Source organism: Balaenoptera physalus, assembly GCF_965194825.1.
Source record: "Balaenoptera physalus genome assembly, chromosome: 20".
In the NCBI taxonomy this organism is placed as follows: Eukaryota; Metazoa; Chordata; class Mammalia; order Artiodactyla; family Balaenopteridae; genus Balaenoptera; species Balaenoptera physalus.
In genome coordinates, this window is record NC_138901.1 from 42,005,385 (window position 1) to 42,018,136 (window position 12,752).

General features: G+C 38.4%; 1 protein-coding gene across 2 annotated transcripts in view; it reads left to right on the forward strand.

The window, feature by feature from the left end:
- Positions 1-12,752, forward strand: part of APPBP2 (amyloid beta precursor protein binding protein 2) — a 72,762-nt gene that overhangs the window by 30,966 nt on the left and 29,044 nt on the right. For both annotated transcript variants that reach the window (XM_082440025.1, XM_082440024.1), the window contains exons 3-4: positions 1,655-1,806; positions 6,565-6,688. In XM_082440025.1, the coding sequence (XP_082296151.1) occupies positions 1,655-1,806; positions 6,565-6,688 (276 nt within the window). The remainder of the gene's footprint in view (positions 1-1,654; positions 1,807-6,564; positions 6,689-12,752) is intronic.

The window sequence follows — 12,752 nt, forward strand, 5'->3', positions numbered from 1 at the left end:
CATCAAAGCAATTAATATAACCAAGCTGGTACAAATGATTTTCAACGCTTGATTTGGATGTTTTGAGTATGTTAGCTATCTCCCGCACCATATAACGTTGATTGTTCTCAATCAATGTCTCGATCTGATTGCTTTCAACTTCAACTGGTCTACCCAACCGTGGAACATCGTCCAGTGAGAAATCTCCAGCACGAAACTTGGCAAACCACTTTTGACATGTTCAATCAGTCACAGCACCTTTTCCATATACTGCACAAATATTTTTTTGTGTTTCAGTTGCGTTTTTACTTTTCTTGAAATGATAAAGCATAATATGCTGAAAATGTTGCTTTTTTTCTTCCATCTTCAATATTAAAATGGCTACACAAAAATTCACCAATTTTGATAAGTGTTTTTTTAAATGCACGCTGATACGACAGCTGTCCCATACAATCTAACAAAATTGTTTTGAATGAAGCTAAAGACATCTAAGTGCTGCTAGAGCCATCTTACGGGAAAAACCAAATGAACCTTTTGGCTAACCCAATATGTCCCTATTACCAACGTATGAGGGTTCTAATTTTTCCATATCCTTGCCATCACTGTTTTTAAAAAAGTAGTATTATAGCCATCCTAGATAGTGTGAAGTCGTATCTCATTGTGAGTTTGATTTGCATTTCCCTAATCACTAATGATATGGAGCATCTTTTCTTGTGCTTATTGGCCATTTGTATATTTTCTTTGGAGGAATCTCTATTCAAATCTATTGCCCATTTTGTAATTGGGTCATTGTTGAATTACAAGACAATTTGGTTTTTTAAGATTGATGTTAGAAGTTGTTTTCATCCTTCATTGTCATCAATTTACATATACAGAATCACTCAGTGATCCACTGAGTAAAAGATATTAGGCTAAATTGTGAATTATTATGACCTCATAATTCATAAGGCAAACAGTTGCTTTTTATCTTATTCCATCTTTGAAAATAATGGTACTGTTATTTCAAAAAAGCAAGTTAGCACTTTTTTTTTTAGATTGCAAGTTTTATTTTTGAATCCCCATTGAAATAAATATGTTAATCTTTGAAAAATATTTGGTTATATGCCACTAAAATTATGCCTAGAGCCCCCAGTGATAGTCATGCCCCATTCTGGAAAACACTACCATAGGGAATTACTGGAGGTACCCTGGGGAGGTAGGATGAGGCCACTGTTTGTTGAGCAAGGGTCATCTGTGTCCCAGGTAAGCTGCTTGCTGCTGTTCATAATTCTCTGAGCCCCAGACCTACCAGCATATTGGATCTTATCTTTCCTAGCTGGCAACACTTTGGTGGCTCCCTTTTCTCTTCTAGATAGAAGAGTAAATGCCTTAACATAACCTACAAGGTCCTTGGGGATTCTGGGATAGGCCTACCATGGCCCCTTCAGGCTGGTGAAGAGAGGGAGACAGGAGACAGGGAGGATCTCCTGGAGGAAGTGACATTTGAGCTGAAGTCTAACCGATTTATGGGAGAGAACTAGGTGATGGTGGTGAAGAGCTTTTTTAGGTAGAAGGAACAGCATGTGCAAATTTCCTGAGGCAGGAAGGAACAATGTGCATGAAAGTTAGCACTTTCTAAAAGGACAAAATATGTTACCTTTATAAAAACAAAAACGACCTTTTCCTTCTCTTTCAGACATTTGCTTCATCATTGTTTCCAGGCTTTGATGGATCATGGTGTGAAAGTTGCTTCAGTCTTAGCCTACTCATTTAGTAGACGGTGCTCTTACATAGCGGAATCAGATGCTGCAGTAAAGGAAAAAGCCATTCAGGTTGGCTTTGTTTTAGGTAAGTAATGGTAAAACAGAGGGGTGTTTTGTCCTGTAACATGACTCAGAATTAAGGCTGCTGGCATTAAAGGATTCTCACAGGACATTCCCAAAGTCAATGTGGGAGGTTATGAGAAAAACATCAGAAGAACTAGATATGATATATTGAACATTAACTTTGTGCTAAGTACTATACTATGTATCTAAATGCTGTCTTTCAAGAAAATCCTCATGACATTCCAGTGATGTGAAGGTATTAATAGAGTTTTAGAAATGAGGAAACGGACTCAGAAAAGTTGAGTAACTTGCTCAAGTCACATAGTAATGGAGCTAAATTTAGAATCCTGTGGCACTGTGATTCCAAATCACTTACCTTTCTACCATGTCAAGCTGCTACCAACCTCTTTCACCAGCTTACTGTGTGTTGTGACGTGGGACTTGATCCTTTTGGGACCTCAGTTTTCCCATCTCTAAAATGAGGGTAAATCTCCATTTTCTCATGGGTATGAGAATACTAAAAACATAAATGGAAAAGGATTCTGAAAAGGTTTTGTATGCTACACACATAGAAAAATATCGTTTAATGTTTGCATAACATTTTAGTATAGCTTTTACAAATCTACATAGATAAGTATGTCTCAGGCAATTATTTATTCAAGTTATTGCTACCTTTTTACTTTGTTTTTGGAAAAATTTTTATTTTGAAATGATTGTAGATTTACAGACAATATCAAAACCAGGAAATTGATACTGGTTTATACTGTTACCTAGACTATAGACCTTATTTAACTTTCATTGGTTTTTTTTTAAAATAAATTTATTTATTTATTTATTTATTTATTATTTTTAGCTGTGTTGGGTCTTCGTTTCTGTGCAAGGGCTTTCTCCAGTTGCGGCAAGCGGGGGCCATTCTTCATCGCGGTGCACGGGCCTCTCTTGTTGCGGAGCATGGGCTCCAGACGCGCAGGCTCAGTAGTTGTGGCTCACGGGCCTAGTTGCTCCGTGGCATGTGGGATCTTCCCAGACCAGGGCTTGAACCCGTGTCCCCTGTATTGGCAGGCAGATTCTCAACCACTGCGCCACCAGGGAAGCCCGCTTTCATTGGTTTTTACATATACTCATCTGTGTGTGTGTGTTTTATTTAAATGTAGTTCACGTACAGTATTACGTTGGTTTCAGATGTACCACATAGTGATTTGGAATTTGCATACTTTATGAAATGATTGCCACGACAAGTATAGTCCCTGTACAAAGTTATTACAGTATTATTGACCATGTTCCTTAGGCTGTATATTACATTCCCATGGCTTATTTATTTTCTAACTGGAGGCTCAGACCTCTTAATCCCCTTCACCTATTTCACCCCACACCCCACCTCCTTTCTCTGGCAACCAACTGTTTGGTCTCTGTATCTACGAGTCTATTTTCATTTTGTTTTGTTTGTTTGTTTTGATTTTTAGATTCTACCTATAAGTGAGATCATATGGTATTTGTCTTTCTCTGTCTGACTTATTTCACTTAGCATGATACCCTCTAGATCCATCTGTGTTGTCACAAGATTTCTTTTCTTTTCTTTTTTTTTAATGTTTAATTTTTGTGGTTGGGTAATGTTCCACTGTTGTGTGTATAAATATATCTCACACCTTCTTTATCCGTTCATTCATCTGTTGATGGACATTTAGGTTGCTTACATATCTTGGCTATTATAAATAATGCTTCACTGAACATTGAGGTGCATATATCTTTTTTGAGTTAGTGTTTTTGCCTTTTTTGGATAAATACCCAGAAGTGAAATTGCTAGATCATGTGGCAGTTCTATATTAAATTTTTTGAGCAACCTCCACACGGTTCTCCATAGTGGCTGTGCCAATTTACAGTCCCACCAGCAGTGCAGGAGGGTTCCCTTGTCTCCACACCCTCGGGAACACTCATTAATTGTTTTCTGGTGATGACAACCATCCTGACAGGTGTGAGGTGGTATCTCACTGTGGTTTTGATTTGCATTTCCCTGATGATTAGTGATGTGGAGCATCTTTTCATGTATCTGTTGGCCATCTGTATGTCTTTTTTGGAAAAATGTCTATTCAGATCCTCTGCCCATTTTTTTATTTTATAAATTTATTATTTATTTTTGGCTGCGTTGGGTCTTGGTTGCTGCACGCAGGCTTTCTCTAGTTGCGGGGAGTGGGGGCTACTCTTTGTTGCGGTGCGCAGGCTGAAGGCGCGCGGACTTCAGTAGTTATGACACACAGGCTCAGTAGTTGTGGCTCACGGGCTTAGTTACTCTGCAACATGTGGGATCTTCCCGGACCAGGGCTCGAACCTGTGTGCCCTGCATTGGCAGGCAGATTGTTAACCACTGCGCCACCAGGGAAGCCCTACCTTTCATTTTTAACTTCTCACATTAATGTGTGTGTGTATGCATGTTTTCTCTCTCTCTCTCTTTGGCACGTGCACATTTACTTTCTTTGCCAAGTTTTCATGATCATTTCCTTCAGTATTAGGAAAAAAGTTTTTTTTTGTAGTGGTCATAGAGGGTTTGCTTGGAGGAACTTAACATTCTTTTCCGAAAAGAACCCTCAGCATTTATCCTTTGGTAGTCCTGTGGAATATAAATTGCAACAAAGAATTGTGACTAAAGAATGTCTCTTAATAGAGTGTTTGTGACCTAGATGAATGTTAATATTGACATCCATGTAGTCCTAGGTGGTCATGTAAAAATCTATGTGGGAGATGTTTAGTGTCAAGGAAGATGAAAGGCAGGAAAGCTAATGTTCATTGAGATCCTCTGTTGTCTCTTCACTTGTACCAGTCTGGCCACTGTAAGGAGCCAGATCGAACAAGTATCTTGGAGTTAGAACCAAGTCCTAACAGATTCAGTTATATTATTAGTCTTGATCCTAAAATTACCAAAACAGTGAAAAAACTTCATACCAAAAGTATACATGATGGAAACTGTTAAAAAATAACAGCTTTATTGAGATATAATTCACATACCATACAGTGCACCCATTTAAAGTATATAATTTAAAGGTCTTTAGTATATTCACAGCGTTCAGTCCCTGGTCAGGTAACTAAGATCCCACAAGCCGCATGGCGCGGCCAAAAGAAAAAAAAAAAAGAAGCTTGAGGAGGTGCCTCGCAGAGCTGGGATGCTGCTTGCCTGGTACAGGTGCCTCAGAGTTCTAAGAAGGGAGCTCGTGGGTCTAGAATCTCGACCTCTAGGAGGGACACCTGACTGGCTGGTACTAGTGTCTCTCTGATGGGGTGCTGTGAATCAGGTTCTGTAAGTGTTGGAAAACTGCAGCTGGAATTGGCTTACTGAGATGAATTGCCACTGCCAGAGTAAAGAAACATTACCCTGGGACACTGCTGTGAGCAGGGGCGTTGCTGGCAGAAACTGGAAGCTATCGGGGAGTGTCTCTTACTTTTCCAGTCTTACAGCCTTTCTCTCTAGTGCCTTCTTTGGTAGAGACTACTAGGGAGCCAGCTGGCAGAGGAGAAATGTGGTTATAGAGTCCTAGCCCAGCATCATAAAACAGTCTAGAAGGGTTGGTTTGAAGCTGAGAGATAATAGCCTAATAACCCAGCACAGTGCACAATATGTTGAGATAATGAGTAGGAGGTTGCTTCATATGAATATTATAATCTCATTATTCCAGTCATTCAGTGAGGACCCTAAAATGTCATATTTGGGGGGATAAAAAAGTGTTCTAAAGCACACTTCTCTCCAGTTAAAATATTTGTTTCATTTCATATAGCTTTAATTAAACATGAAACACCAGTCTGAGCAAAATATATTTTTTCTTGACCCAGATACTATTGACACTATTAAGATTAGTTGACACTATCAAAAAGTGATTAAACTATTAGGAGGGGGTCAAGAGGCTCTAAAAAGATGGACAGTATCCTAAGGAAATGATGCCCAGATGCCCCATGCATTACAACTGTTGGAGGATAGCAGTTTAATTTTTTGCTAAAAAAAATTTAAGATGAGCAAGCACTTACTGTCTCTTTTATCTGTGTATCCTCTATGATGTGCTGTTATGCTAAGAAGATTAAGTTTATTCAGATGTCTTTATCCTCTTTGGGATTGGGTATGAAAAGATTGGAAAGTTATGTTTACCCTGCGTGATGAAAATGTTAGACAAATCACTAAATATAGTGGCTAATTAGCTGGAAAATGTCAACTCTTAGGCGATGAAGTACTTTTAGAGGGCTAAAACTCTTGACTCCTGGGACTTCCCTGGTGGCACAGCGGTTAAGAATCTGACTGCCAATGCAGGGGACACGGGTTTGATCCCTGGTCGGGGAAGATCCCACATGCCGCTGAGCAACTAAGCCCGTGTGCCACAGCTACTGAACCCGCATGCCACAACTACTGAAGCCCGCGCACCTAGAGCCTGTGCTCCACAGCAAGAGAAGCCACCGCAACAAGAAGCCCGCGCACCGCAACAAGAAGCCCGCGCACTGCAACGAAGAGTAGCGCCCGCTCGCCGCAACTAGGGAAAGCCCACGCGCAGCAATGAAGACCCAATGCAGCCAAAAGTAAAAAACAAAACAAAAACTCTTGACTCCTTATTCAGGGTCTCAACTTGGATCTAATTTCCCTAGTTTGAAAGTTCCTTTTTTTTTTTTAATTTCACAATTAGTATCTTTGTTTCAGACTAAACAGAGGTTTTTTTCATTTTAGGTAATAATCACTGTAAGCATGTCATTTTAGCTTTCAAGTGATTTATTAAATTATCTAAAGTTTTTGGTTTTTCTTGTCCCTTAGGTGGCTTTCTTTCAGATGCAGGCTGGTACAGTGATGCTGAGAAAGTTTTCCTGTCTTGCCTTCAGTTGTGTACTCTACATGATGAGATGCTTCATTGGTTTCGTGCAGTAGAATGTTGTGTGAGGTAAGTTGGAACAGTCCTTTAATTACATGCTGTAATGGTATTAGTGACTTTTTTTTTTTTTTTTTTTTTTTTAGGCTGTGCTGGGTCTTTGTTGCTGCACGTAGGCTTTCTCTAGTGCAGTGAGCGGGGGCTACTCTTCGTTGCGGAGTGTGGGCTTCTCCTTGCGGCGGCTTCTCTTGTTGTGGAGCACGGGCTTCAGTAGTTGTGGCATGCGAGCTCAGTTGTGGCACACGGGTTTAGTTGCTCCGTGGCATGTGGGATCTTCCTGGACCAGGGATCGAACCCGTGTCCCCTGCATTGGCAGGCAGATTCTTGACCACTGTGCCCGGAGGGAAGTCCCTTCTTGGGTTTTTTTTTTGTGTGTGTGTGTGTTTTGTTTTGTTTTTACTGTGCTCCGTTTACATTTCTGGAATTGTACGTAACCTGATTAATATTTTACTTCTAAATAACCTTTTTTTTTTTTTTTTAAATCTTTATTATTTATTTGGCTGCATGGGGTCTTAGTTGCGGCACGCAGGAATCTTCGTTGCTGCTTCCGGGATCTTCGTTGAGGTGTGTGGTATCTTTAGTTGTGGCATGTGGGATCTTTTGTTTTTAGTTGCGGCATGTGGGATCTAGTTCCCTGACCAGGGATCGAACCTGGGCCCCCTGCATTGGGAGCGTGGAGTCTTAACCACTGGGCCACCAGCGAAGTCCCTAACCTTTCTTTTTTTTTGATGTGGACTATTTTTAAAGTCTTTATTGAATTTGTTACAGTATTGCTTCTGTTTTATGTTTTGGATTTTTGGCTGCGAGGCACCTGGGATCTTAGCTCCCTGACCAGAGATTGAACCCACACCCCTGCATTGGAAGGCGAAATCTTAACCACTGGACAGCCAGGGAAGTCCCCCTAACCTTTCTTTAAAATACATTTTTTAACAGATGTACTTAAATGAAAGGCAAACAAATCCAGAAGTAACTCTTTGATTTTACTGTCTTTATTTTTTTAATATATGTAACATTTAGTTTTAGCTATTTTCACGTAGGTTTTCTCTCTGTCCCCCCCATTTGATTTGACATTTCTTAAAAAGAATTTTTTTATGAAACTAAAGGGAAATCGAAATAAAGTTTAAAAAATAACAGAATAATTCTTTGTCTTAAGTTAACTAGAATCTGGTCAGTTTACTGAATTTATAGTCTTCTATTTTTATTGAATAAGGGGTCATATTTTTTTTGTACCTTAGAGATAAGTTAATTAAATCTGCACCTCTTCAGAGCTAGAATACAGGTTCTCCTATATAAAACCATTGTTGATTTATGCTACCATTGACTAAAGCTCTCTCTGCTCAATCTTTTGAGGTTATTACCCCGTTTTATAGAGGGCTTACCTGTGTTAGACAAACATTCAAATCCTGAAGTTAATTTTATAATGTGCAAACTTAATTATAAATAATATTTTAGAAGCTTAGGATAATTTCCCACAGATATTTATGATAAATTATAGTAACACTTGTGTGCAGAAACTATAAAAGGATTGGTATTGGGCCTGTAATTTGTAGTACTGATAATCTGTGTCATCTTTCCTCCCCACTTCTGCCTATCCTAGGAATAGAAAACTAGACTATCTTATAGGGATTTTAGGGGCTAGCTAAATGTTTCTTTGTGTATGAACTAGTTAATTTAGAACAGAAAACCCATTTTGTATGATTTCATTGTAGATTGCTCTTTCATTGCAAGCAGTCTTTTGACCAAAAGGTAAAACATTTTCTTCTTGTAAGTGCTTGCTTTTTATGCACAAAGTCAGAAGATTTATTCCATCCAGATAACTAACATTTCTCCTGTCTGATTTTAAGGCTCTTATATAAATTTTGCATTAATATAACCAAAAGATTTAGTTTTCTCACAGGACCAGGGCTCCTCTTCTTTTTCCTATTTTGTCATCTTTAGCATGTAGCTCACGTCATTATGTTTGCAAATGCTACGGGCAAGGAGAAGGGCAAAGGGGTCATGCCTGCTGAGTCTGCTTCCTTTTCCTTTCTTTTTTTTTTTTTTCAGTCAGAAAATATAGCTTTCCCAGAGGCCTAGCCTTATCTTCTTTACTTATTACCTCTCTTTGAAACTGGGAAACTGGGACACATTCTGCACATCCTCCAACCAGTATAAGGTGATCTGGAGAGCAAAACATTTTTAACTGTGCATTTTGCTGCCCCAAATGAACTGATGGGTCTACATTAAGGAAGGAGGAGAGGGGAATATTGGACAGGTAACTGTCAATACTGTGAGTGTTCGGGCTGTTTTCAGAACAAGCACATGTGAATAGGAAAATACCTGTGCCAAGAAACAAAACTATTTATACCAGCTTACTGCCTGTATACCTAGACATCTTGTTCTTAAGAATTTTAAATTTCTTTTTTTTTTTTTTAAAGCAGGAGCTTGTTTTTATTTATTTATGTATGTATTTATTTATTTATTTTTGGCTGTGTTGGGTCTTTCGTTTCTGTGCGAGGGCTTCCTCTAGCTGCGGCGAGCAGGGGCCACTCTTCATCGCGGTGCACGGGCCTCTCACTGTCGCGGCCTCTCGTTGCGGAGCACAGGCTCTAGACGCGCAGGCTCAGTAGTTGTGGCTCACGGGCGTAGTTGCTCCGTGGCATGTGGAATCTTCCCAGACCAGGGCTCGAACCCGTGTCCCCTGCATTGGCAGGCAGATTCTCAACCACTGTACCACCAGGGAAGACAAGAATTTTAAATTTCAAAGTAAAATTTGCTTCTACACAGCTTTGCTTGCTAAATTCTTGGCCATTACAGACGTAAAGATAATTTTTATTATTATAGTAGTATTTTTTGAAAAAATATTAAATTATTCTTACTTAGCTTTTAATTGATTTGGGAGAGGATTATTTTGGAGAACAAATATTAATGAAATCCTTTAGCCAATCCCAGGAGCTTTGAGCCTAATGTAACAGTGTGTTTTTAACTTTAATAGCACAAAACCAGTTTCTAATCTGGGGCTGGCATGGAAGCAGTATAGAGCAAATGTCAGAGACTCTTCTTCTTAAACCTGGTACCATTTCTCAGTCTTTGTTTTATTCCTTGAAGACTCTGCCTAGTTTCGTTTACTTTACTTGCTTTCTATTTAATAGCTTTGTTTGTTCTGCTCATGTGCGTGTCTATTAGCAAACAAATTGAAAACATACAGAAAACTATGAAGAAGAAAATAAATATTATCTGTAACTCTGCTGCCTAGATATACCACAATTATTATTTTGGTGTATTTTGGGGATTTTAAGTGAAAAATGGAACTTCCTGAACTGGAGGGAAAAGACTTGAATCTAGATTGAAAAAGAACCTTGAGCCCGAAGCAGGTGAATTTCTTGAAATCCAAGGATAAATAGGAGTTAGAAGCTAAGAGACAAGAGCAGTATCTCAATTACTGAGAAAATACTACACTTCACAAACTTTTAGGCTAAAATTCAAAGTTTTCAAATATGTAGATACCAAATATATCTCCAGGTACTTTATCTGAGGAAAACAGTCAAGGAATATCTCTAACCAAATAAAAGTTCAATAGTAACAAATCTCAAGACAGGGGAAGATGGTGTAGAAACAGTGGTAAGCAGTGAATATTGTAATATGTAGTTAGACATAATGGAGTGGAAAGAATGAAGAACAAATTGTGGATTTGTAATATGTCTTATGTAAGGATTTTTTTTCAAACTGGAAATGAAAGGGAAATTTTAGAAATAACAAGACAATTCTCAGTTACCGCATACTATTAAATGTAAGATAAGTTTGTTTGTGTTTTTTCCACCTGAAAATTGAAAAAAGAGTTGCCTTACAAAGTCCCTCATGTTATGTGATGTTCTTGCAAGTCTCTTGTTTTGAAAAACAAAGTACTGTTTGGGAAAGAAATGTTAGCCTGAAACTCAGCCAGTGCCAATACCAGGAAGCTCATAGAGGTCACCTAGCAGAATTTTCTTTTTACAGAAGTAATGGAATTTAACATAATTTAACACAAAATTTAGAATTATTCTAGGGGTCATAACCTTATAGTTGTGTTAGATATCTTTATTAACTGGCTTCTTGAATATTACTTTGAAATGTGATGCATTAAGTGGTTTGGTTGTGGAGATTATGGGTGTCTACTTGTCTTAGGTGGAATGGGAAAACCCAACTGTCTTAGTGCTTTGCAAATGGTTGCTGGTACCTTTGGATAACATTTCTAGGGGCATAAAAGCAGACTCAAAAGTGCTGATTTTCAAGCAAGTGAAAATGTTTTACTCTGAAAAACTGTTAGATGACTAAGAAGTAGTTTGGTGATGATGAAGATAAATGTTTTAAGATGCGTGTGAATAGTTTGGGTAACATTTCATAAATTATAAGAAGGAGAATTAATTTTTGAAAATTTAGTTTAGATTTTAAATATGTATTTATAACATAACATAAAGATGATTTAAATACTATAAATTTCAAAATGTTATCATATATATCCCTAAAACTTGATGTATTCAAGTTGGCAAAAAACCTTTTTGGATGGAAAATTGAGGCTCATGTTATTATGTTCAGGTTGCTTGCTGTTGGGCATGTATTACATAATAGCCTATTTTAAAAATACACATTTAGGAAAATGTAGTAGTATAAGAAAGTATTATAAAGGTCTCTTCTTGGTAAGGGGAATATGAATGCCTATCATTTAATGTTCAAACATTGTCAGTGCTAGGGAGCGGTATATAATAAATTGACTAATGGAAAAATACGATAGACATTCCAAATTAGAATAGTGGGAGTAGGGGTAAGGATGATTGGAAACTTGTCCAAGGTAGATAGATAAGCAAAGAGAATAGAAGAAATAACTAAGTATGATAACTGAAAAATGTGAAACAATTAAAACCAAATATAACTATGACCATGTAAATGCACTCAATTCCCCTATCTAGAGACAGCGACTGCCAAGAAGGTTAAAAAATGAAACCCAGGGACTTCCCTGGTGGTCCAGTGGTTAAGAATCTGCCTTCCAATGCAGGGGACGCGGGTTCCATCCCTGATCGGGGAACTAAGATCCCACATGCCGCGGGGCAGCTAAGCCCGCGTTCCTCAACTAGAGAGCCCATGTGCTGCAAACTACAGAGCCCACACGCTCTGGAGCCCACACACTGCAAACGAAAGATCCCACATGCTGCAAGGCAGATCCCACAACTAAGACCCGACACAGCCAAAAATAAAAAAATAAAGCAATTCTTTAAAAAAAAATAAAATAAAATAAATAAAAAATGAAACCCAGCTATATATTGTTAAAAGAAAATACCCCTAGACAATAATATTAACAATAAAAGCAGAATTCAGGATGAAAACCATTAGTTGATACAGAAGGGATATTGACAATAAAATGTACAATCCACAAAAAGGTCATAAACCCATGTATAGCAAATAAGATAGTAGCCCTCTACATAAACACAGCACCCTAAAAATACAAAGAATTTGATTAAAAAGATAATCAGTACAAAGTCAAGTACCTCCAGGATGGGTTAATTCAGAATTCATAGAGGTTATCAGGGAACTAGGTTTTTTCCATCTTCTGGCTCCTCTGTCCCCAGTGGTTGTAAGACTGCTGCTGTGGTTTGAGGTATCACGTGCAGATTCCACATTGTCCAGCAGAAGAAAGACCATATTTTATCTCTAATGACAAAGGAGCCTTTCTCAGAAACCACCTAGCTGACGTACCCTTGAGTCTCATTAACCAGAGCTAGGTCATTTGTTGACCTCTGAATCAATCAGTGGCAATCTGAATGGGATCACCATGTTAGGATTGGCTTAAACTAATCATGATTTACTTATGAGTCCTATGAGAAAGGGGTCAGTGCCTAACAAAATCAGGGTTCTGCCAACAAGCATGCGATGGGAAAAATGACTTGGTTAGGGAGCCAGCAGTATCTGCTACATCTCGCAGTGCTTTGCTTCCCCACTTAAAATTAAAACCACACCAGACAGGTATTTCTTAGAAATACACAAGTTACCTAGACTGACCCAAGAAAAAAATTAAAATTCTGAACAAACCTATAACAAAGAGATTGAATCAGTAATCAAAAAC